This window comes from Sus scrofa, chromosome 5 (assembly GCF_000003025.6).
Source record: "Sus scrofa isolate TJ Tabasco breed Duroc chromosome 5, Sscrofa11.1, whole genome shotgun sequence".
NCBI lineage: Eukaryota > Metazoa > Chordata > Mammalia > Artiodactyla > Suidae > Sus > Sus scrofa.
This window is the reverse complement of record NC_010447.5, coordinates 56,922,071-56,949,667: the sequence shown is the minus strand read 5'-3', so window position 1 is coordinate 56,949,667 and position 27,597 is coordinate 56,922,071. Positions and strand designations below refer to the sequence as shown.

The 27,597-nt window shown below is 36.6% G+C and overlaps 1 protein-coding gene across 8 annotated transcripts in view; it reads right to left on the bottom strand.

The window, feature by feature from the left end:
* EPS8 (epidermal growth factor receptor pathway substrate 8) overlaps positions 1–27,597 on the bottom strand; it is a 187,673-nt gene that overhangs the window by 55,450 nt on the left and 104,626 nt on the right. For 3 of the 8 annotated variants that reach the window (XM_021092299.1, XM_021092298.1, XM_021092300.1), the window contains exons 2-5: positions 14,219–14,298; positions 11,600–11,673; positions 2,515–2,565; positions 1,065–1,132 (exon numbers count right to left, since the gene is read on the bottom strand). In XM_021092299.1, the coding sequence (XP_020947958.1) occupies positions 1,065–1,132; positions 2,515–2,565; positions 11,600–11,673; positions 14,219–14,277 (252 nt within the window). In that variant the 5' untranslated portion in view covers positions 14,278–14,298. Of the gene's footprint in view, positions 1–1,064; positions 1,133–2,514; positions 2,566–11,599; positions 11,674–13,450; positions 13,487–14,218; positions 14,299–27,597 lie in introns of those variants that run through there. The other 5 variants (XM_021092301.1, XM_005664050.3, XM_005664051.3 and 2 more) reach the window with 3 other exon arrangements.

Here is a 27,597-nt window from a genome sequence, read left to right as displayed (position 1 = left end):
TCCTCAAAACAGCCAAGTTAACCTAACTGAAGTCAGCTAATAGAGAGGGGAGAGACAAATACAAGGTGCTCTAGAACCTCGTGGTTTTCTTACTGGGATCATAACATTAAACAATGCCTAGAATCATAAAATACCTAAATCTATTTAATACTGAGCCCTCCGGAACTACATCAACATGACAAAAAACCAAACTCTAAACAGCTTAAATAACATTTCCTTTATTTAATCCATTTCATTCCATTTTGGTTATTTAAAGGCTAAACAATAGAAGGCAATCGACATGGCAGCTTGAAAACTACAGACAATGCTAATTGAGAGCAGCAACAGCAATTCCAGTTTGTTACAACTGTCAGACTTTTCACTCTACTGAATCAAAACTGGTTAAATTTAATTAAGCATGCTTGAGGAGGTAGAAAACTGAAAATAAGAGCAATTTTAAAACTACTCCCTACTTAAATATTTTCTATTATAAGCAAAGGTCACCTAAATCGACTCCAATTAAGAGCAAATATCAGAAGAGAGAGCAATAGAGGAAAAGCCTCTGTCCGTTGTTAACCAAAATAAGGCTAACAATGATAAATGAGTGGTTTAATTTATTCTCTATGAAAAGACTGATACTTTTACACTTAACATCTATTTTTATTTTTTTAAATTTATTTATTTATTTATTTATTTTTGGCTTTTTTGCTTTCTAGGGCTGTGTCCCAGGCATATGGAGGTTCCCAGGCTAGGGGTCCAATCAGAGCTATAGCCGCTGGCCTACGCCACAGGCCACGGCAACGCAGGATCTGAGCTGTGTCTTCGACCTACACCACAGCTCAAGGCAACACTGGATCCTTAACCCATTGAGCGAGGCCAGAGATTGAACCCGCAGCCCCACTTATTAGTCAGATTCATTTCTGCTGAGCCACAACAGGAACTCCGTATAAAAAAGATTAAAAGAAAAAGGTCAGCACAGCTTACAACACCATAGAAATGAAACGAAACATAATTCTGATTTTACTACCAATTTTTATGTCCCTCAAACATCACTGTAAATTTGAGCAAACATCAAAGCATCTTACTTCAACACGGTACTGGGATATATCTGACACACTGCTGACACTGTCCCGTGCATAATTCTTCCTCTGTTCTGAAAAAGAAGTTTAAAAAGCCATTATTTACCCACTACTAGGCTGAAGTTCATATACCAGTGTTCTGTGCCATCTTTAAAACTAGTCTATCTCATATATAAGTACAGTAGCCAAGTCACCATTGCATGATGTATCTGAGAATATTCATTATTCATATTAAATGAAAAAGCCATGAGAAAGCTGAAATGATATGTGAGAATACTGTGACCCAAAATAAATGTTCAGAATCCCAAAGGTTAAGATGATGATTAACGTCAGAAAGAAATTTGTCGAAAGATTTTATTAATCAGGCACCTCTCGTTTGGCAAAAAAAAAAAAAAAAAAAAAGTAAAAACTGGCTAATAAATTACATCTTTTTAATGCACTGAAAACCAAATGGAACTGTGGAATCTGTGGAATACTGTATATGAGTTAGACTACGTTATTAAAGTAATAGACACTGCAAGGAACATCTTCTTTCACCACATCCACACTATGGAGAGTGTTAGAGAAGATTCATACTCATTGCCATTAAACTTTAACAACTTTCACACTTCTACGGAACACACACATGTGATACTCAGAATTGCAGATATAAGCTGTTAGAAAAAAATAAGAAAGTTAGGTAGAAAGTCACTGCATCAAACTATTTAAAAAGCAAAAAGCAACCTTGTTCTTCTTTTGTAAAATGCTGCAAAATCAAAATAAAATATGAAATACGTGAAGGTAATAATATTTTAGATCTGTTGCATTTGTAAATTTGTAGTTGCCCTATTTTTTTTCTAAAGCAGAATGCTACTATGGTGAAAAGAACTCTGAGACCCAGAAGGGCTTTGATTCTAGCTTTGGCTCTGTCACTAAGTAGGGTACTGAATTTTGCAAACTCTGGGTCTCAGTACCCTTATTGTAAGATAAAAGGGTTAAATACATCAAACTTCAAGAGTCCTACGGTACTAAAATTCTCTGTCTCAGTGTCTCTCTGTGTGTCTCTGCCTCTGTCTCTCTGTCTCTCTTGCATGCACACTTTAGTTTTCCAAATAGCCGACTTTTTGCCTAATGCAAATCTATTGCTTTAAGGTAACAGAGAAACTTTTAGATCTTCCTATGACAACAGAAGTTGAAAAGCTCTGCTGAAAAGCAAAACAAGGACAAATATAAAAAGCACACATACAGACTCAGAATGTTAACACAGAATTTTTTTAAACTTTGACAAAATTTTGTTTCACGATATCTATGAAAGTTATGATCTTTTTATTTACATTTATCTTAAAGCTTCAGAGAAAATATAAATATGCCTGATATTACATCACTCTGATATTATTCCAATATATTCTATTTTTGCTTTTGCAGCATTAAGTTACTTAATAAAAACAGACACACTACAGAGTTCAGTATCTGCTACCTTTCTTTTTTTGTTTCGATGATGATCTGAAGAAGTATGATCCATCTGGTCCTACCAAGACAATGTGATCAAAAGAAATATCTAGTTTCACCTTAAATTTTCTACTCTAATATGACAAAACATAAACCTTAATTTACTTTTAAAAAGTGAACAAGCATATTTTTTTCTGATTATTAGCTGAAGATCAGTCAATGTGAGATACTAACAAATGGATAATTATTCTTGGTAAAACCATTATAACTTTTAAAATACAAGACATAACTTAGGGACATACTTGAGAAAAGCACTTTTAGAACTAATCAATATTTCAGAATCACTGGTTCATTATACTCTAACATAATTTTCCAGGGATGACTCGGAACATGAGGGTAGTTCTGTTTCCTTTGGTCTGGCCTGAAGATAGTAAAAGAAATGACAGTGGTTGCCATGGTTTCCAGTTCTGACATGGTAACGACAGGATGCTCAAATGCTTGACTGAATCTTTCAGATAACTGATTGGCAAACGCTGTTGAGGGTCAAGAATATTGTATGTTTTGTAATTAAATATTCTCATCATGAATTAGCAAGGCTTTGTTTCCCTAAATTTCCTAACACATAATTTCTCAACCCCACAGAAATATACTTTACAGAAGTAGAAAAACACTATTTGATAGTATGATGTCCACTGATTACTCTGATTGCCTAAAAGATAGGCTACCATTTCTAATACTCCAAATTAAGAATCCATTTCAGGAATTTCTAAGCTCTTTCTCGCTGATGTTACACAATGAATGAGATGTATGGGTTACGAAAACTTGCCTTTTAAAGATCCCAAAAATACAGGAGTTCCCATGGTGGCTCAGTGGTTAAGGAAACCTGACTAGCATCCATGAGGACATAGGTTCTATCCCTGGCCTCGATCAGGGGGGTAAGGATCCAGTGTTGCCATGAGCTGTAGTGTAGGTCGCAGACGCGGCCGGATCTGGCTTTGCTGTGACCCTAGTATAGGCCAGAGGCTACAGCTCTGATTGGACCCCTAGCCTGGAAACCTCCATATGCTGCGGGTGCTGCCCTAAAAAGACAAAAGACAAAAAAAAAAAAAAAAAAATCTGAAAAATACAAAAATGCCGTAAAATGGATTATAAATAAACTAGTAGTTCCAGTGATTTAAGTCAATGACTAAATAAAGGTTAATATTAACATTGTAATAGGAAATTTTCAAAGAGGACTCCTTAAAAGACATGTATAGTACATTTATTTTTTATGAAAATCATATGTACTGTCAAGTACACCTGTAAATAGTAGTTATGCTCCTAAGCCTAAAAAATCTCACCAAAGCCTTTAAATATGTGAAAAGCCTAAATAAAATAGTCTCCATGATATTTAAGATAAAGTCTCTCCTGACCTTCACCACTTTCTTGAACAATGAAAACCTTTCTACAACCTTCGCCACACATTAGAATGCACTATAAAAATGACTGCCCTTCCCCCCCGCCACACATTTTAATGTAATTGGTCTAGGATGCAGTCTGGGCATTGGGATTTGTAAAAGCTCCCCAGGCAAATCTAATGTGCAGCCAAGGCTGGAAACTACTGTTCCCAAAATCTCTGCAGATGCCAACTCACTTACCACATCTTATCTCTTTAAACTGAAATTTTCTTCTTTCCAGATTAAGAGGGTAAATCATGGTCAAATAGTCTGTCTCTCTCAGTCAATTAGAGCTAGGAACAAACTTTGTGTGACTGTAGTACCACTGATTGTATTTCCCTGTTTTTCTTAGTAACTTTCATCCCATGGATCAGAAACATACAAACCCAAAGAGACAGATTTAGGTGAATTCAGTAGCCAAAGATGAAAATCCTTTACACATCATTTTAGCATTACGAATTGATATGCTGCTGCAAAAACTGATATTTTACTTCTTGATCAGGAACGTAAATTTAGGTTGCAAATGAACTTTGGGTGGTTATGATATATCAGTGTAAGTTCATCAACTGTAACAGAAGTGGTGGGGGCTGTTGATAGCGGAGGAGGCTAGGCTGTGGGGCTATATGGGAAATCTTTGTACCTTCTCCTCAGTTTTGCTGTGTGCTAAAACTGATCCCCTGAAAAGTCTCAAATTTTTAAAATTAGGTTCCATTTAACTCTCCAAGGAGTCCAATGACAACTATAACAACATGCAAGTCTCAGTATTTAAACCTAATTCCTGTTTGCCTATATTGCTATTTATGCATAAGAGAACAAACTTTGAAACAGCTAATATTCAGAAAATTGTTATTATTTCTTTCTCTGAAAACAAAGCATTGCTTAGAAAGTTAAGGATTTGGTTACTTTAAAAATGTGGAGTTGCTATTGTGGCTCAGTGGGTTAAGAACCCAACATAGTGTCCATGAGGATGCAGGTTTGATCCCAGGCCTTGCTCAGCAAGCGGCAGTGTAGGTTGTAGATACAGCTTGGATCCAGTCTTGCTGTGGCTGTGGTGTAGGCTGGCAGATGCAGCTCCAGTTCAACCCCTAGCCTGGGAACTTCCATATGCCACAGGTGTGGTCCTAAAAAGAAAAAAAAAAAAAAAAAAGTAACATAAAAGCAGTTGCCAGGTATTCCTCTCTCTAAATAAAACAATGGGCTACAGTTCAGATTACTGCACACTTAAAAAAAACTTTCAACCACAGTAAAAGACAATTCTTTTCCCACTATTTTAGTGTATAATTTCCATGGAGGAGAGGTGGATTAGTGGGAATTAGTGAGAAGCACTGAGTAATAATTACAAGCTCTCATTTTCTAGGTAACTATAATCGCAGATTGACAAATCAGTATCTGAACAAGATAACTTTCTAAAAACAAGTCATTTTTACAAAGCTATATTATTTAAGAATCACTTTTCCTGGCTAATCCAATAATCCATTAAAATAGTTTATCCCCTGGGAAGAAAAGCAGCTACAAAACTTTCAGATCAGGTGGGAAAATCGCCAAGCTGTCTTTTTGAGGACATGCACTGACACACTCTATGAAGCTAAATTTTGAGTCTTAACATCGCCCAACCTCCTGATAATATATAATTGTGGGCCTTTTACTTCTTAAGAATTTCAAAAAATGTTGGACTTCCCATTGTGGCTCAGTGGGTTACGAACCCAACTAGTACCCATGAGGATGCATGTTCTATCCCTGCCTCATTCAGTGGGTTAGGGACCAGGCATTGCCTTGAGCTGTGGTGTAGGTCACAGATGCAACTTGGATCCCACATTGCTGTGGCAGTGGCACAGGCCAGTTGCTGAACCTCTAATTCAACCCCTAGCCTGGGAACTGGCATATGTCACAGGTGTGGCCACGAAAAAAAAAAAAAAAGAATACCAAAAAATTTTTTTCTTAAACTGTTTAATTTTTTCCAAGTAAATTATACCTTGTAAATAATGAGGATGGAGATAAGAGAAGTGGGTTTTAACCCTTTGTGCCCCCTGAATTTGTAAGATCTTGCCTGAGCTTCCAATTCTGACAATTAAACAGAGAAACTAGTCCCAAACCAAGATCAGGAGACTAAAAGGGACAGAAAGAAAAAGAAAGATAAGTAAAAAAAGAAAGGAAAATATGTGGGGTATATATCTATTAAGAAAAGTGCTATACTTAGGAATATTGCTCTGGGAAAGCTGAGTAGGGCACCATGAAAAAATACAGGCAAGTTTAGAGTCAAGTTAATTGTACAGAAGTGGACTGTACAGATTATAGATTACTTAAACTCACTTCTTAGCAGTACCTCTCCAAGAAAAAAGAAAAGCAAGGAAAACACAAATGTATTTTCCTACTTGTGCACATCACAAAAGTGTCCAAACTCAAGGTCAAGTGAGACTTGAGTGTGTGCCTGTCTTCCCTATTTATCCTTTACTATTTGGCCTCCCAGCAGTATTAAAAATGTTGGGAATGACAACAAAGTATACTATATGGGTGATTTGGTGAAACTTGTGTTTTCCTGGATAGGGTAACTTTAAACAGATGATTATTTATGATAAATGATCATATTCCAAATATATCAATATCAAATTTAAAGGTAGGCTACCTTCCTAGGAAGTTCAGCTATTCAGAACACAACAAAGAACCCCTGCTTAAATAAAATAAGCCCTCTGAGTAGGAGATGGAGCTGTCACATTTCAATAGATAGGCTCTGATGGAAAGTACCCTCTATTCCCCACCCAGAACCTCATTACTACAAGATTTTCTATCTACTTTTTTTAGCCCATCCAGATCAGAAGCAATGCCAGAAACAGGCAGTTAACAACAGGGAAAGTTTATAAGGGGTTATTAAAATCACTTGTGACTCAGCCACATGGGGAAACAAACAAACAAACAAACAAAAACAAACAAACTAGCCTCAACTATCCCAAAGGGGAAAGGTTCTCAATGATTTGGTGTAAAGGTAGGGAATGCAGCCTGTGAACCATCACAGTACACAAGCTAGTGTGTGCACTGGGTCTCTGAGTCCTGGATGAGAGCTTACAGGAGCCACGCCCCCACAGAAGGAAGTATTTAATGTTTTTTACAAGTATTTCCCTCACAATCAATTTTAAAGCTCAAAGACTTTGACAAGCAGACTAGCCAGAAAAAAATCAAATAAAACTGTCAAGTCCCTGTTAACAGCAGCCAAATGAAATGTTACTGTCATGAGATCAGAAAAGAAAGACACTGTAGAAGACAGAAATTAATATTCAGTTCCTACTTATACTCCCAAGGACTTCAGTGACACACAGCCTCTCACATACTGGCTTTGAAATTTCTTATAAAATAATAAAGAAAAGACAATATAGGGTTATTAAAACTGCAGCATATTTTAACCACGTTCCTTGAGCAAATGAACAGATATCCAAAGGAAGCACATTTATTGTCATAATGTATAGTTCACTTTTACAGGATTTATTTTATTTTATTTCATTTCATTTATTTATTTATTTATTTCATTTTATTTTATTGTCTTTTCTAGGGCTGCACCCGCGGCATATGGAGGTTCCCAGGCTAGGGGTTGAATCGGAGCTGTAGCCACCGGCCTACGCCAGAGCCACAGCAACGCGGGATCCGAGCCGCGTCTGCAACCTACACCGCAGCTCACGGCAAAGCCGGATCCTTAACCCACTGAGCAAGGCCAGGGATTGAACACACAACCTCATGGTTCTAGTCGGATTCGTTAACCACTGCGCCATGATGGGAACTCCAACAGGATTTATTTAAAAAATAGTTCTAGTAATATCTGGAACATAAGCTTAAAAAATATATGCTGAAGATTACCAGTTGATCCTGCCAAAGTATTACTCACTTGATTAATCATTTAGAGGTAACATGAAAATATTAAATTTGAGGGCCTTGATAAATCTCAGGACCCAGGACAAAAAGTGACTCTCTTACACCTTTCCTCACTGCCATGATAGCCTCATTACTTCTATTTTCTTATATAAACTTATCACAAAATTCTTATCATTTCTTTTTTATAGTTGAGGAACCTGGGGCCAATAGAAGAAATCATTTGCTCAAAAGGGAATCCCTTCCGTAGAAGTGCTGTGATTCAGCCACAGATCACTTGGCTTCCAAAACCCATGCACTACCTCTCTTAGCATGATGCTGAAACAGTCTGGATGGTATATTACGGTGTCAAGTGGAAAGGCGTTCTCATAAAAAAGACCAAGCTGCATGCAACTCCTGATGCAGTATCTAGCTGGTGGTTGGTATATTAAAAACAGTGGGCATGACTGCAAAACTTCTAATCCAGTAGACTAGATAATACCCTCATATCCCAAAGAAGTCCACGTACCACCCATGAAAACAAAGGAATTCTGGAAAGATTTATTCAACTGGTTTAGTCATGGTGAAAGGAAAACTCTTAAAGAAGATGCATACATTGTAACAAAATAAATATTTCAAATCTCTCCTTTACCAACTTTCTAGTTACAAAAGGAAAGTTAAAACTATGCAGATTGGGGGAGTTCCCATCATGGCTCAGAGGCAACAAACCTGACTAGTATCCATGAGGGTGCAGGTTTGATCCCTGGCCCCACTCAGTGGGTTAAGGATCCGGGTTGCCATGAGCTATGGTGTAGGTCACAGACATGGCTCGGATACTGCATTTTGGCTGTGGCATAGGCCAGTAGGTACATCTCTGATTCGACCCTTAGCCTGGGAACTTCCACATGCCACAGGTGCAGCCCTAAAAAAAAAAAAAAAAAAAAAAAAATTAAGGCTAAATAAATAAAGTATGCCAATGGGAAGCTAAATACTCCCAGTATTAACTAAATGGAGTTAAAATTTGAACTAGAATGGATTTATTGCAAAGGTTATTCAAAACCTGAATGTATTTCTCCACTGTCATCCATCTATCTAATCATTCATTCCATGGACATTTACTGGGAGCCTAAAGAGAAAGCGTGAGTGTGTGTGTGTGTGTGTGTGTGTGTGTGTGTACAGTGTTTTAGGAGGGAGGGGTGAATATTAGATACAAGGAGGAAGGAAACATTATCTGTGACTTCAAGGAACTTAAAACCCTCAGACTTGTCAGCCCAACACACTGCTGAGTCTCTCTTCTCTATAAATCCTCTTGGATTTGCCCCTTTCAACCCTTCTATATATATCCTCTGTTTTACCTACACATCATTCATTTTTGTCATACTACACAAGATTTACTGTTATATTTTCTTACAGTCAAGATTTTTAAAGTTATGTGACTTTGTCAAGTTAACCTCACTTTAAAAAGGAGCCTCAGCTTGCTTTATATGTAAAAAGGGGGAAATAAAAATTTACTGCTTAAAACCTAAAGATTCAATTCTTCGATCTATGACTTTATGAAATTGCCCCTAACACAAAATAAATATTAAAATATGCAGGTGAGTCCTATTTTTTAAATTCCTTATTCCTTTGTTAGCTCTCTGAAAATAGACTTTTGGATCCATGGTATTTGTGAGATGATTAATCCTCTTTCTCCTTAACGAAATCTTTGGGCTATTATTTAGAGCTGACTTACCCAAATTATTTAGGTCTCTGATTCACTCCTTTCATCCATACTCATCAAATTCATCCTCAACTGCTATCAGAGTGACCCAAGACAAATATGACCTATTATTCACCTGATTAAAACAGTTTAATGGCCAGTTGTTCCCTGCAAAGAAGGTCCAAATGCTTTTCATATGCTTTTTCCTAATGTGGTCTATGTTTATTTTTCCAATCATATTTCCTGATGCACCGCCTTGAACCCTCCAGTGAAATACAACTATCTGTAATCTCGTTGACTCATCATATTCATTCTACAAGTATTTACTGAGCATAAGTTATATATTAGTCACTGTGCTAAATTTAGAAATCTGTGGCCCATCTTCACAGAGCTTACAGAAGGGTTCATACAGCTGCTTATAACACCTTCCAGCACCTGCCCCCCCCGCCAAATGCCTAGAGATTTTTAGAGTTGAATCTCTCTACGAAAGCACTTAAAAAGGGTTCATATAACTGTTTACAGCACCTTCCAGTGCTCCACCCCCACCCCCAGCAAATGCCTAGAGAACTTCAGAGTTGAACCTCTCTATGAAATCCCTCCTGCCTACCTCCCCAGCCGACTTAGAAGCGCTGACCTTACCCCCACCATCACCATCTGAGCTAATTCAGCACTTTATCACAACTCATGCACCAGTCTACCTCACCAAGACAGTGCACAAGCAATGACCATCTCTTATTCATCTTTGAAATGAATGAAGGACTGAGAAATAAAGACTCTGAAGATCATGGCCCAGCACACAGAAGCACTTAATAAGTATCTGTCTAGAAATAAAAGACCAAAGGAATTGACAATTTTATTTGAGGATGGGGGGAATATCCCTTTTCAGTTTCTTCAAGTCATTTTCTAGAGCGAAAGTCCCTTAAAGTCAAGGACCACATATTACTAACCCTGTTCTGGGCACAAACTAAACACACAACAAGTATTTATTGAATATATTCTCTAGATCTACAACACACATTGACTGGGCCACGGTAAGAATGTCACAATATTGTTCTCAAGAGAATTGAAACCAATGCTAATCAGACTGCAAGGCCACAAAAAAAAAATGTATCCAGGTATGGCATAAAATCCATTTTATGAACATACCATTTGAGTCTGAAAGTCTAGTCACTGGATATATAGGCAGAAACAGAATCACGAAACCTCAGAATGAGTCATTCTTACCACAGCCAAAATGCTGTATATCTTGATGACGTAAAAAGAAAAGAATTCCAAATTTATGCTATTGGTTCCTATGGTAGATAATTACAATAACAACAAATATACACAGTGTTTTTTGCTTTCTGGGCACTGTTCTAAGCATTTTATATGTACTAACTCATTAAATTCTCACATCAACCCTATGAGATATCCCCATTATACAGATAAACAAAATGAGAGACAGAAAGGTAATTTGCTCAAGATCATTGGGCTAATAAATGGTAGAACTGGATTTGAACCCAGAATGTCCAGTTCCAGAGTCTTTGCTCTTAACCACAACATTAGTCTCATTCTTTATTGCTATAAAATAATAAAAGACCATACAGACACTGTGAAAGCAAATGCCTTCCTAAACATAATGTAGGATATTTCAGAGCTCTTAACTTCTTTGAAATACTGACTTTATTTTATACCTGAAGCTTAAAAAATATTATTTATAAGTGAGACAATAGAGGGAAGAAAATGAGAGTTAAGAGAGATCAGAAAGAAATTGTATAAGGGCTGCTAATCATACTACAATACTACCTAACAGTTTCAAGAGCTATAAGGAAGAACTCCTGTCAACTGTCAGTTCATAATCAACTCGATTAGTCATGAAGAACAAAACATATCTTACATAATTAGATGGGAAAATCCACCTATGATACTCCTTAGAAAGTACTGAATCCATTTGACCTGTAGTTTTAAATTGTATGACAGCCAGCAGAGGTCATGGCTTTGGTAATGTCCGAAAAAAATTCTTTTTAAAATAATCCTTATCTATCAATCACTACTTCATTCCCAATACTATAAACAAGGCGTGGATTCAAACTATGATTTTGAAATTGTAATTTGTAAAAAACGGTTAGAAATAGAATTATACACCATCAAATACACAAACATACCATAGAGGGCCTTTGCACTTGTTCTTGAATTGTGTTCTCTGTTCATGGAAAAGGTAGGTGATGATCCGTAGCCACTGTAATAAAAAACAATCATTGGGCTGAGTTAAAGTCCAAAGTATGCAATAAACAGTCAAAACTACAAATAAAAATTCCAGTGGACTACAATAGCCATGTGCTTGTCAAAAAACACACTGAGTTTATATTAACTGGGTCTGTCAAAAAGAGCCAGATACAAATCTGGTCAAGAAATGGGATTTTGGATACTGATTCAATGTGGACTGAGGTTGGTACAAATAACAGCCTTCTCTTAAACACCAAGTCAGAACCATAGCCAAGGAGATCCAATAAGTTTGAAGCTACTTTAGAATATATGTTTGTCATATTAAATTCAGTTGTGAGCAGTGATACAATTATAAAAAGCTCTCAATGATTCAAACTATAAAAGATACTATTTTCACAAATATTTAAAATGCAGTTAATGAAAACAACACTCTATCACTAAATTTGACCGGCTTTACCCTACTTCTAGCTTCCTGTTACTGATAACATTATGTGAAGTTAATATATTGTTTGACTTCTAAAAATTTACTTAGTAAACATGTACTAAGTCCTAAAATCTAAAAGAAAGAAAGGAAAGGTAAGGGGGAGGGGTATTTTTCATAAAATAAGTAAAATAATTATGATAGAATGTGATATCTGGGTAAAGCTAATAGATATAACATCAAAAAAAGGACTAATTTTTTACAAGGATGCTTAAGAAGACTTCATTGCCAACCTGGCGTTTAAGTAGAATCTAAAAGAAAGGAAAGCAGCACTAAAGGCAGGTGGAGAATGAAGTGAGGAATAAGCATGAGGAATTGGCTCCAGAACTAGCTTGGTGTGTAAGTGAAAAAGCATCTAATGGGATGTGCTCAGAAGAGATGAATGGCTTGAGAAGCAGGAAGGCAAAGAGAGGGCTTAAGAATTAAATTTCTATTCTCCAGATACAGTAAACATTTTTATACAGGTAAGGATTTATGATCCAAATAACTTTCTAAGGAAGGTAATCCAGAGACTAATGGAAAGGTAAACAGATGGAAAGGTACTGCAATAATTCAGGTAGGAGGGAGTTCCCATGTGGCTTAGAGGGGTGACGAACCCAACTAGTATCTATGAGGATACGGGTTCAATCCCTGGCCTCACTCAGTGGGTTTAGGATCAGGCATTGTCATGAGCGGTGGTGTAGGTCACAGATGCGGTTTGGATCCCATGCTGCTGTGGCTGTGTTTTAGGCCAGCAGCTGCAGCTCCAATTTGACTCCTCACCTGGGAACTTCCATATGCCGCAGATGCGGCCCTAAAAAAGACAAAAAAAAATAATAATAATAATGACAATTCGGGTGGGAGATAAAGGCCACAAATAAAGCTAGAAGAGAAAGGATAGGATAGAAACAAGAATTCCTTAATAGAGTAAATTATTATAAATTCACGATTAAAAGAATATATTTTGTAAGAAAAAGGAAAAAAAATTGAGGGTATGGGAAAACTCTCTGGCTTGGATAAACTGATGGGTTAAGAAAGATGACACTTGATATACTCCCCTGGTGTTTCTTACTGAGCAACACTAAAGGGATCTGCAACAGTCTTCGTAAAGAGAAAAGGTGAAAAAAGATGAACAACCTGGTTCTGAAAAGCGCAAATAACCTGGTAGTGAAAAACAGTGAACTCTAAGCCATGATGGCCAATATAAAAGAAGAACAATATTAATATTAACCACAAATATAAGGCAGTACCACTTAAATCAAGGTAGTGATTTCAAATTATAACTTATACATACTATTATGCATAAAATAGATAACCAACAAAGACTTACTGCTGAATAGCACAGGGAAATATATTCGGTATTTTATAATAACCTATAAGGGAAAAGAATCTAAAAAGAATATATATTATTTTATAGATAGAGAGGTAGGTAGGTAGGTAGATAGTTAGATAGAACTGATTCACTGTACTGTATACCTGAAACTAACACAACATTGTAAATCAACTATATTTCAATTAAAAATATGCTTGGGGGAAGAAAAGGACTGGTTCAAAATATTTGATTCTGAATATTAAAGTGAATAAAAATGATCCAAGTGTTAAAAAAAAATTAAATGTGGATCCATAGGGAGTGGTCTTTTTTGTTGTTTTACTCAGTGGTAAATATCTTGAGAGAGTGGACTAGGTGTCATTTACCTCTCCTCAAACTGGATAGAAGGTGCCAGAGAAAGAGAGCTACTCAACTATGGAAAGCAATACTATATAACATACCAAATAACAAAAATAGAATGCTCCAGAGAAAGTGAAAACTCTTTAGTAAAGTATACATTCAACTATGGAAAGCAATACTACATAAACTACCTTAACAATGTATCTTGTATTAGCTCCCTATCACTGAGGTTGATATTACTTATCCATCTTTTCCTTATGAGACATAGCAAACTTTTAATGATAACATATCTTAGTGTTAACAAAGAAATTATATACTCATGAATGAACTACATAAGGAAATGAAACTAATCTTTTCATTCAAAATAGAAAACAATTAAAACCACCAAATCAAGACCAAAAAAGTAACAAATTAAAGTTTCCAACTTACTTCATTTGAGATGGATACATTCCAAAACCACTGGGATGATTAGAAATATGACCATTCATCGTGACTTTAATGTTTATGTTCTGAAAAAAGAAAGGTATATAGATTGAAGACAATAAAAAGTTTGAGACATCTCAGTTTTAAAGTTATTCATTCACCCCTTGCTGTACAGTGGGAAAATAAAAAAATAAATAAATTTTTTAAAAAAAGTTATTCATTCAATAAAATACGTGTCACTTCCAGAATGACGCTAGAAATATAAAGATCTCCACCCTCAAAATGCTCAGGCTCCAGAAGCACAGATGGACATGGAAGCAAAGACCAAGCTGGCATTTTAACATTAATACCCTAAAATTGTAAGAAAATTTAGGTGAGTAAAAGCAAAAATTTTAATGTAGTTCAAAAGTCCTCTGAGTACATAAGCATAATTCTGTATTCCACTCAACTTCGTAACTGTAGTTTTATGAAATGTTATTTTATGTTACATTATAAAAGTCACATAAGATCATTAAATTTAAAAACTTGAGAAATATAGAAAAGCACAAAATACAAAAAAGTACAAAGAAGAGAAATATTATCCAGAGCCCTATCATTTAAAGATAATCATTTGAAAAAAAAGAAATAAAAGGAATCCAAATTGGAAAAGAAGTAGAATTATCATTGTTTGCAGATGACATGATTCTATACCTATAAAATCCTAAAGACACTACCAGAAAACTATTATAGTTCATCAATGAATTTGGTAAAGTCGCAGGATACAAAATTAATACACAGAAATTGACTGCATTTCTATATACTAACAATGAAAGCTCAGAAAGAGTAATTAGGGAAACAATCCCATTTACCACTGCATCAAAAAGAATAAAATACCTAGGAATAAACCTACCTAAAGAGACAAAAGACCTGTACTCTGAAAACTATAAGACACTGATGAAAGAAATCAAAGAAGACACAAATAGATGGAAAAATATGCCATACCCTTGGATTGGAAGAATCAATATAGTCAAAATGACAATACTGTCTAAGGTGATCTATAGATACAATGCAATCCCTATCAAATTACCAATGACATTCTTTACAAAAGTAGAACAAAGTATTTTAAAACTTGTATGGATGGAGTTCCCATTGTGACTCAGTGGTTAACAAATCCGACTAGGAACCATGAGGTTGTGGGTTTGATCCCTGGCCTCACTCAGTGGGTTAAGGATCTGGCGTTGCTGTAAGCTGTGGTGTAGGTCGAAGAGGTGGCTTGGATCTGGCAGTTTAGCTGTGGCTCTAGCGTAGGCCGGCAGCAACAGCTCCGATTAGACCCCTAGCCTGGGAACCTCCATATGCCGCAGATGCAGCCCCAAAAAGACAAAAGACAAAAAAAATGAAAAGAAAGAAAGAAAGAAAAATGGGAATAAGACCTAAATAGACATTTCACCAAAGAAGACATACAGATAGCCAGCAGGCACATGAAAAAATGCTCAACATAAGTAATTATTAGAGAAATACAAATCAAAACTACAATGACGAGTTCCTGCCATGGCTCAGCAGAAAGGAATCTGACTAGGAACCATGAGGTTGCAGGTTTGATCCCTGGCTTTGCTCAGTGGGTTAAGGATCTGGTGTTGCCGTGAGCTGTGGCATAGGTCGAAGATGCAGCTCTGATCTGGTGTTGCTGTGGCTCTGGCATAGGCCAGCAGCTGTAGCTCCAACTCAACCCCTGGCCTGGGAACTTCCACATGTGTGGGTGTGGCTCTTAAAAAACAACAAAACTACAATGAGGTACCACCTCACACCAGTCAGAGTAGTCATCATTAACAAGTCAACAAATAACAAATGCCAGAGAGGATGTGGAGAAAAGGGAACCCCCCTACACTGTTGATGGGAATGTAAATTGGTACAACCACTATGGAAAACAGTATGGAGGTACCTCAGAAAACCAACTATAGAACTACCATATGACCAGTATGGAGGTACCTCAGAAAACTAAATATAGAACTACCATATATTCCCACTCCTGGGAATATATCCAGACAATAATTTCACTGAAAAATATACATGCACCTATATGTTCATTACAGCACTATTCACAATAGCCAAGACATGGAAACAACCTAAATGTCCACTGACGGATGAATGGATTAGGAAGATATGGTATATATATATGATGGAATATTACTCAGCCATAAAAAGAACAAAATAATGCCATTTTCAACAACATAGATGGAACTAGAGACTCTCATACTAAGTAAAATAAGTCAGAAAGAGAAAGATACCATATGATATCACTTACATGTGGAGTCTAAAATACAGCACAACGATCTATTGACAAAACAGAAAAGATCATGGACAGGGAGGACAGACTCGTGTTTGCCAGGGAGACAGGGAAGGCAGTGGATGGATTGGGAATCTGGGGTTAGTAGTTGAAAACTCTTGCATTTGGAGTGGACAGGCAATGAGATCCTGCTGTATAGCACAGGGATCTATACATCTAATTACTTGTGATGGGATATGATGGAGGATAATGTGAGAAAAAGAATATATATATATTATGATGGGGTCACTTTGCTGTACAAAGAAATTGATAGAACACTGAAAATCATCATAATAAGAAATTTAAAAATAAATAAATAAAAGCTATATATACAAGGTTTATAGGATAATATGAAAATAAAGCGGTAAATATGTCAAGGAAAAGAAAAATAGAAGGAGAATAGTGTTGTGTGCCGATGGGAACATGGATTAGAGACCAAATGTGGCAGGAAAGGAAAAACAATTCAATAAAGACTCCTTCCCCTCCAAAAAAAGAGATAATCATTTAACAGTCCCATCAGTTTCCTGTGGTCTGTTTTCCTGTATGAGTTTTCTTCCCTTCCTTCCATTTTCCTTATTCCTTCTTTCAAAGCAAATTTGACAACATCCTATACATACACTTGGATCACCTTTTTTTTCAAGAAGGTATTCATTTACATGTTCCTTTTGCCTTTCACGAGAAGATAATTTTTAAAATTAACACCAGATATTTACCTTCAGGAACCATTTTTAATCTGTTTTACAAATTGAACAAATGTCCTTCAAAAAACATGAATGTGAATAAGTAAAACTTCCTTATTGCCAAATAAAATGGCCTTTTTCTTTTGTCCTAGACCACACTGTGACACTTGCAATATTTCTATTCATCCCTGAATACCTGGCCATCCCTGGTGTCTGTGGCACTAAAATATTTCTGACTTTTGTGTACTTTATAGAACTATGTTTTTTCAATAACTGAGAGGTAGGTAAGTAGACCATATCCCAGTTTTATTATAAAAAAATTTTTAAAAGGCAAAGAAAATAGAAGTATAAACAATTACTAGGTGACTGGCAGGTGTCAAGAATGAAGATGGACTGCCAAGGGGATCAAAAGAAACTTAGTCCTAAAAACATACACTAAGTGAAAAAAATATAAAATTTTAAATTATTGTTATATTACAAAGGGAAAATTACAAAGGGTCATATAGTGGGCATACTAATCTAGGAACTTAATTCAGATTGGGAGGGCATACAAAACCTTCATAAAGAAATAATATTCAAGACCTAATAACTTCCAATAAATTCTTTCTCATTCTTCACATCTCAGTTCAATCACCCCGTCCTCAGAGAAAGCATTCATTGACATCCTTGAACAGATAAAAAGCCTACTCTCGGATACTCTTAGCACTGTACACAATTTTTCAAAGTATTTACCACAGTTGTAATTTCTCATTGGTTTAAATTAATTACCGACTTTTCACTAAACTTTAAGCTCCAAAAAGCAGAGACTTGTGTGATAACTGCTGTTTCTGAGGCAGTAAGAATAGTACCAGGCACAGACTACATGTTCACTAAATATTAATTCAAAGAAAGGAAAAAAGGAGGGAAGTCCTTGTCCCACTCTTCAAAGAGTTTATTGTATCCTTAAGGAAATAAAATGAATTCCCTACGAAACACACAGAAAATAAGTCCCGATGCATGTGGCTCTATTTTAAATCTACTAGAGGTTCTGGGATTGGAAAATCAAGGCAACTGCCCATAATTTTTGGAAGGGCTGGTACTTGACCTATTTCTTAAAGAATGGATAGGATTTATAAAGGTCCTCAAAACACTCAAAGTTTAATTCAAGTTTTCCTGATAGTCTTGTCCATATTTATTCATAGCTTAAAAGCAAATTTCTACCTTAAGGAACAAAGAAATATTGACCTCTACCCTAAATAAGTATTGCATTCATAAAATTACATGTATACTACATTATTGTTTCGGTTTTGTTATTAATGATGTTTATTTTCTTTCTTCAATTTATACTTAGATACAATCAGTGGTGCACAGGTAAACCAATTCTCTGGGGAAAAATAAAAAACCCTGATTTGTAGTACTTTCTGATTTCCATGGTATAAATATCCCTACCATGGCCCATTTCAAGACAGCAGTAGTTTAACAGGAGTTTACAAAATCCTAGCTATTTCACAATTTGCTCTCATTAGCCTATAAGATCCAGAAAGAGCACATCACTGCGATAACAGAGATCTAGAGCTAAAGGTTAGAACACAGGCTTTCACAGAAGCCTGGAACTCTAACTAACATTCCTGGCACTAACTAGCCTAAGCAAGTCAATTAAGTCTCTGTCTCAATTTTCTCACCAGTAAAATAGAGGTAATTCTTGGTCCTTCTAGCTCACAGTGCTAGTGAAAGATCAAATGAGATAGATGTACAACTTTCTTCTAAAGTTTAAAAAAAAAAAAAAAGTGCTCTTTTAAAACAAGTTGGTTCATTCAGCACATAAATTAAACCCCCAGGGTTTGTACTGATTTTGATCTGGTTTGCATTTTAAAACCACAGCAGGTGGTTTTAGTGAAAAGCGATAGCCACAGTGTCTCATCTTATTCATGTTTAATTCTTCCTGACAGACAAACAAATGTGTGGTTTGTGTTGTTTTAAAATAGTGATCTGTCAGAATAAGAGACATTAGAAAAGGACATAGAAAATGTTGATTTGCTAAACTGAATTTTAAATATAGAAACTTTCCTCTTTGGCAACTATAGTGTCACTTGTCATAGATGCTCATGCAGCAATGTGGAGGCTTTCAGATATTTAAACACAGCAGTACAGGGCACATCTTGCAAAGGAAACAATTACAAATGTTTGTCTCCTTTAGGCTTTTAAAAAAGACATAGACATATCCATCTTATACCTATGTGGAATATATATATATTTTTATATATTCACACACATATATAATATAGAAGAACCATCAACTCTTTTTTTTTCCCCACTTTGCAGGGCCACACTCGCAGCATGGGCTAGGGCTCAAATCAGAACTGCAGCTACCAGCCCACGATGCAGCCACAGCAACTTGGGATCAGAGCCGCATCTGCAACCTACACCACAGCTCAAGGCAACCCCAGATCCTTAACCCACTGAGTGAGGCCAGAGATCGAACCCACATCTTCATGGACAGTAGTCAGATTCGTGTCTGCTACACCACAACAGGAACTCCCAGAACCATCAACTCTTACTGAGAATTTCAGTGTTTTTATTTACTCTTAAACAAAACAACTTAAAAACTGAGACAAAATTTATCACTTTTAAGGACTCACACATTTAGTTAACTCTATTACATTAACTGCTTAATTCTACTAAAAGTATACACTAAAATCTTCATAGCTTCCAGCAAATTTGAAATAAGAGCATCAATTTCCTTATGAAAACAATTTTTCAAGCCATAGCTACATACGTAATTTTCTCCTTATTTTCTACAGAAAATAACTCCTTAGCAATTTCAAAAATAAAGATAAATTTAATATCTAAATTAAGCATACCAAAAATGTTAAACACTAAAATTTTCAAAGAAAAGTAAATAGAATATACGAAATCTTTGTAAGCAGAAATAAATTAGGCTACAATAAGGCCAAACCAGCAAGTTGAATTTGTGTTAGAAAGTTTAAGATCTCAAATATAATAAATAACAATTTATATTCATTTTTCTTTTCTTAACTCTTGCTTGCATATATGAATTTTCAAATTGATGAAGTGTTTGTAGTTATTCAATGTTAGAATACCACCTACAAAATCTAGCTACCACACCACCAGCAGCCCTCTCTGTATAATAAGCTGTCCCTGAAATGACTTGTGCTCTCTGAAAAACGTCAGATTTTTTTGTTTATTTAAGTTTTTGTTTAGCCTATTTGGGTGTGACAGAGCACCAACTTTGAAGCATCTGTATTTCAATATCCATTTAATTTAATTCATGTCTCTCAGTGTAAGTTATAACCAGGATGGGGGGGGTTGATTACCATAATTATTTAGAGCTTTAACTAAAAGGCCATTGAAATTTAACTTCTACCAATACTTTGTGACATTGCCCACCAGTAATTGTTCTTAACTTATTAAAAGACAAAAAAAATTACTTCAGACCTTCTAAACCATCTTGTCTCCTTTTATATCTTCTAGATCAACTACTTCTTAATATATCTCAACAGTACTGTTGTCTATGGCGATGTCACCATCTATTTCACTATGTCATTTGGTCTAATATTTAGTAATAAAGAATTTTTGTGTGTGAATAAACTTGGGAAACTAATAACACTAAACTAATATAATAGTAGTGATTATGATGATGATAACCCCACTGAGCCACAACGGGAACTCCTATAGCCAATTTTCTTTTCAATAAATTACACTGCTTGTTTGTCCCATTGTATAGTTGCAAAAAGTTTTCAGTTCGTTTCACTCTGTTTCAATGATATTCTTTATTTTTGTCAAAGAATTTTCCTAGAATAAGATACTAAAAAATGCTAATTTTTTTGAGTCACACCTGCAGCATATGGAAGCTCCTGGGACAGGGACTGAATCCGAGCCCTGGCTGAGACCTACACCACAGCCATGGCAACGCCAGACCCATTAACCCACTGTGCTGGGCAGGAAATTAAACCCACACCTCCTCAGCAACCTGAGCCACTGCTGTCGGATTCTTAACCCACTGTGCCACAGTGGGAACTCCTAAAAAACACTGATTTGGGAAAAGAAGAAGACTCATTTTGAGGAATAGTGACAGTTTTGTGGAATGGCTTTATTGCTTTATAAACATACTATTCACTGAAGAACGTGGGGAAAAAAAGTCATCAGGTCTAGAAACGTCACATACTAAAAACTACTTTTAATTATAATATTGAAAATGCATCAGTTAAGCTAAATCTAGCTTTGAGTAACAACAATTTTCCACTGGTTAAATATCTATTTGTCTACTTTCTTGGTTTAATTTTTTAATCATAGTCGAGACAGTTTCTAAATATCAAAGAAGGTCTTTTGAGTGCTTCATCTCCATGTAAAGAGATTGTGATTCCTATAAATTTACCTGAATCATTTGCATTTCTTTCATTATAATTAAGTATATAGTAAAGGGGGGAGGAGAAAGTAAGCCTCCAATTTAGCTGGACTCTTTCAACAAAAATAAAAATATGACAGAAAAGGGAATGAAATTCACAGAGAGAAGAAACTGTCCCAATCTCTCACTATTACCAGGTCCCCTACCCCAGGGAACCATACCCTGGTCAGGTGTGGGGAAGAGATGGTGGTTGGATCAGATTTTGAGCGATTTCTTCACAAGGATGCCACTAAATTTCACAAGTGATATGAGGAATCTTAGCTAAAATCTCCATATATTTACTTACATATAAGTTTTCCTTTTTTACATATACCTTTCCTATCCAGGCTTGATAAAACCTTTTATCAAAATGTCTGTCTCTCTGATTGTATTTTTTCCATGATTAACAGTGCATTTACAGACAGACTTATATAATGGCAGCTACAATATACTGACTTTTAAAGGGCATATACTTTATTAGTGGAAGTTTTTCACTCAAAAGTACCCTGTGATAACAACTGATCAGCTAGAGTAGTTTCAGATGCCTCCTTACCACCGCCACCCTTGAAAGAGACTGTCATTCACTCCATTGCATGCACTTGAGGTCTAATTAAACTGCAGCTAAATTCTGGGTTTTTTAAATTTTTGTAGTGAAATTTTTAATTTCTGAATTATTTTAGAGTTACAGAAAAGTTGTGAGGACAGCACAAAAAATTCATGTATACCCCATTCCCTTACTGTTTTTTTGTTTTGTTTTGTTTTGCTTTTTAGGGCTGCACTTGCAGCATATGGAAGTTCCCAGGCTAGGGGTCGAACCAGAGCTGCAGCTGCCAGCCTACACCACAGCCACAGCAATGGCAGATTCATGCCACAGTTTGTAGCAATGCCAGATCCTTAACCCACTGAGCAAGGCCAGGGATCTAATCTGTACCCTCATGGATTCTAATCAGAGTCGTTTCCACTGCACCATGAAGGGAACTCCTATTTTGGATATTTTTATTGAAGTATAGTTTTATTTTATTGAAGTGTAGTTGATTCACAATGTTGTGTTAGTTTTAGGGGCACAGCAAACTGGTTCATATATCTATAGGTAGGTAGGTAGGTAGATAGGCAGTATTATTTTTCAGGTTCTTTTCCCTCATAGGTTATTACAAAATATTGAATATAGTTCTCTGTGCTATAAGCAGATCCTTGTTCATTATTTTATTATTAACTGAAGTCAATACTTTATTCAGAGTTCCTTGCGGTTTTTTTAGTACTGTTTTCTTTCTTTTCTGGGTGTTTATCCACAATACCAAATTACATTTAGTCCTTACGTCTCATTAGGCTCCTCTGGGCTGTGACCCTTTCTCACACTTTCCTTGCTTTTGGTGACTGAAAGGGCTGCCACGATAAAGTATCACAAACCACGGAAGTTTCTTCTCTCACAGTTCTGGAGGCTGGATGTCTGAGATCTAGGTGTCAGCAGAGCTCATTTCTCTGTGAAAGTTATAAGGGAGGAAGCCTTCCTTGCCTTCTCTAGCTTCTGGTGGTTGCTGTAATCACTATCTTTCCTGGGCTCATAGATGCATCGCTCTAATCTCTGCCTCTGTCTTTATGTGGCCTCCTTAGATGTCTGTCTGGGTCCACATTTCCTTCTTGGTACAGTGACATCAGTCAGTGGATTAGTGTCCACCCCAATCCTCACTGTAACTTGGTTCATCTAAGTGAGGTCACGTTCATAGGGACACAGAGATAGGACATGAACATACCTTTGGGGGAGACACAATTCAGCCTGTGTCTGTTTTCTGAGGCATGCTGTATTTTGATACCCTGTAGGATGGCCCTCCTTCGGGGTTTGTCTGATGTTTTTCTCATGATTAGAATAGAGTTAGAGGAGATCCCTCCTGGATCAGAGGGTTAAGCATCTGGCATTATTACTACAGTGGCTCAGGTTGCTCCTGTGGTGCAGGTTTGATTCCTGGCCTGGGAACTTCAACGTGCTGAGGGTGTGGCCAAAAATAAAAAATAAAAAAAAGGAATGGAGTTATAGGTTTTGGAAAGGAAGACCCTAAAGATGTGTGTGATTCTCCTCACAGCAAACCAAGAATGCCTGCTATTAGCATGGCTTCACATCGTTTACACTTGACCTGGATCCTTGACTAAGGCAGCATTTGGTCAGTGTCCTCACTCTAAAGTGACTTCCTTCACCACCACTACACAGGTCTCTTGGGAAGGAGGTCATCATATGCAGCCCACACTTAAGGTGGAGAGTTACACACAAATTATTTGGAATTCTTCTATGTGGGATATTTGCATATTCACCATCATTTATTTATGTATTCTGGTTTTTTATATTGAACTGAAAAGATGGAAAAACAAAAAAGGAGGTTCAGGAGCTCCCATCGTGGCTCAGTGGTTAACAAACCCGACTAGCATCCACGAGGACACAGGTTCGATCACTGGCCTTGCTCAGTGGGTTAAGGATCTGCATTGCCATGAGTTGTGGTGCAGGTCGCAGATGAGGCTCGGATCCTGCGTTGCTGTGGCTGTAACGGGCGGCTACAGCTCCGATTCGACCCCTAGCCTGGGAATCTCCAGATGCTGCGGGTGAGGTCCTAAAAAGAAAAAAAAGACAAAAAAAGAAGATTCAGATTCACCAAAAAGAAACTCCTAATGATTCACTCCCTGTAAGACTCCTATTTCAGGGGTTCAGACAAGATTTGAGGTAAGTTTCTGTTGTGTACTGGGTATAGAATAGTGAAAAAGGAAGAAAGGAAAGGAGAAAGGGAGAGAGGGAGGTAGGAAGGAAGGGAGGGAAAGAAAAGGAAAGAGAAAGTAAGGCAGGGAGGGGGAGAGGAAGGAAGGAAAGGAGAAAGCTAAGTGAAATCAGGGCAGGAGAGAGAATCCAGCCTTTAACAAAAAACTCTGGCAGTCACCACCAAGAGGTGATCAGAATTTTAAAACGTAAACATTATCTGAGAAGTTCAAACCTTCCCAGAAGCCAACAGCTGTTTCAGAAGATTCTCAGAAGAGGTAGGAGACTATTCACTGTGGGCATTTTCTCTCAAGGTGAAAATAAGGGCATAACTTTTTCTATCAATCCCTTTCTTGACTGAGCAGAATTCAGGGAAGAACATTTTAGAAAAAGAAAGAGAAAACCGTCTCACCTACCGCACCCCACCTCCTGGAAACGTTTTTCCAAATCTCTACTTTTTGTAAATCAGCCTTGTTGGTTAATATTCACTGATATTCTATGAACCTTACTGGAGGCTTCCCAATATTAAACTTTGTGCCATTGACTAAGGCAAAACAAAAGCCACTGAGGAAATGAGGATCTCATATACTGTTATTGCTAGATGTCCTCTTTCCATAGTAGTGCCATATGCCGAATTAGTACAGGTCAACTTATTTTACAAAGGTAAACAGAGTTATTCAGGCCTGACGTAACCCCACTGGGTGGAGAAACAGAAACATATGTTCTAAAATTATCTTTAGTGAAATTGAAACTCCTGAATTCAAATTTCATTTTGATGTATTGAATGGCCTCTAAAAATAGTAAATCATAAAACCTTACAGGTAGAGTGAGAAGAGTTCTAACCCACGATGAGCTGTAACATTTTAATATTTAACTACCCTGTTGCCAGATGACTACCTTCCTCTGCATTACCTAGAGCAGAGGATGTTAAACAATAAACAAAACCCAGCAGATGATTCACTCTGAATTTTCAGTGCAGCTCCTTAAGAGGATCAATGGTTTACAAACCGTGCAACGTATTTTTAGAAATGGTTACAACCCACAAAGTGGGAAATGTCACCTTTAAGCAGCCGTTGTGCTGAGTGCATCCCATTTTCCTCCAAATTAATGCATCTCCCAAAGGTTATTATAAGTGAAAATGTTTAACTATTAAATGATATGACTTTTATAAGCATTATGATTCTGTTCAAATGAAGGTTACATAAAGCTTTCTAATGTATTACAACACACCTGCTTACATCACCCCTGAACTGCTTCTCAGACATGTTATAAAAAGATGCTGCTTCTTACCTCAACTTCACTTCTCTCTGTCTGCCATACAACTCAAACATTGATTATTTTGATATGCAGACATAGAGGTATAGCTTATCAAAGACGATTCATTATTTCAGTTTGTTTGATCTGTTTTACAAATCCAAATGCCAGCATAATGGTTATATGGGGCAGGTATTTCCCTCTAACAGAATACCTTGTATACTGCTTTAGGTATCAGAGTGTATCAAGTTTAAGGTACATAAATTTACAAGCCCATGGAAAGTTGATGGCTAGACAGATACAGTAAAACTCCTCAATCATTCTTAACTGCTTCTTATTCCTGTGATTCAATACAGCTTAACATTTTGTTGCCAAAGAAAAAATTCACTCCTTTCAAAATACTATTTTCATTTATCTTCAGAAACAGAGACAGTCCTAATACACTGTTGGAAAGTGATGCTACAAAGAATAGTCAAAACAAAACAAAAAATATCAATTCCAGTGATCATCCATGTTTGGCTGAATACAGAAATAACTTACTGTCAAAAGGCACTTCTGCTAAGAAACCAAAACACTGGCACCCTGTCCAAATCAAAGAAGACCTAGGACGAACAAAGCCTTCCTTGAAAACATGCCCATCTTAGATAGAAATTTTAGGAAAAAAAGAAAGAAAAAGGCATATTTAGGAAATGAGCACATTACAGGCAATGTAAGGACAGTACAGTATAAAGTTCAAGGGAAGCTAGGTTAGGGGTGGGTCTACAGTATAAAAATCTCCTGCCAAGAAGGACTGAATCAAAGAAGGCAAGAGGAAGACTTTTAGAAATGCACAGTACAGTGGGGGAGAAAGGCAGCGGAAGGATCATTTATTGTACGATTCAGCAAGGAGAATGGCAGAGGCAAGGTGGACAGCTCCTGCTGGGAAGGGAAGGGCATTCAGTTCCTAAAAGCTTTCGTTCAGGTCATGATGCGTGAGCAGGGTAAACCAGAAGAGAAGAGAAGAGACAAGAGACGGCTTTGTATGTATATGTAGGAAACTACAGCAGAAAGTTACTGAAGGGTAACCTAGGGGATAAAGCTGGAGCTACAATGAGAAAGCACATCCCAGAAGGCAAAGTTCCATTTATATCAAATTTAGTTAGATCAAACTTTAGTGCATTGTGTCTGTGTAATCGAAGTTCTCATTATGCTACGGTTGCATTACCTTTTTTTTGTACAATCTTTGCCTTCTACAGAGTTAATAATTATCTTACCCTCTACCATGAGTTTTCTTAGGCTCTTTTATTAATTTCACCCCTTTACTCTCCAACAGCAGCTGTCTCCTTTCAATCCATTTAAACACCATGTATTCTATGATTTTTATCTTTCTTTGGGCATCTCTCTCAGATCTCTGTATATTCCTGTCACGATCTGAACCCCTGCCTCTCTAAGCCTCCTGCACGGCTTTCATCCTGGTACCCAAATTCAACATTATCCTGTTCATTACCTTCATCTTTCCCCTGTCTTAGATCCTTTTTGCCTGGATCTTAAATCTCCCTCTTTCTTACTTTTACTTTTTTTTATCGTGGAAAAGCACACACTTGCAGAACTTCCTAAGACTATAAGAAAAGTAATTTTTGAAGTTTTATATGACTGAAAACATGTTTGTTCTAACTTTGCAGATCATCAATAGTTTGTCTTGGTTTCAAATTCTATATTGAAAATTATTTCTTCCCCGTAATTTTGAAGGCATTGTTCTTCTGTTTTCAGAGTTGTTGCTGAGATGACAGGTGCCATTCTGTTTCTCAGTATTTTATAAGGACCTCTCTTTTTTTTTCTGCAGTTCTAGAGTTGTTGGATCTTCAATTTTCTTCCCCGATGTTTCTAAATTTCATGAATACTTCAGTGTAGGTGTTTTTAAGTTTTTTAGTATAATAGAAACTCAACAGGCCTCTTCAAATTTGGAAATCATTGTCTTTAAATTCCAGGAAATTTTCTGGAGGTTTTTTTTTTTTTTTTTTTGATAGTTTTTCACTACATTTCTTT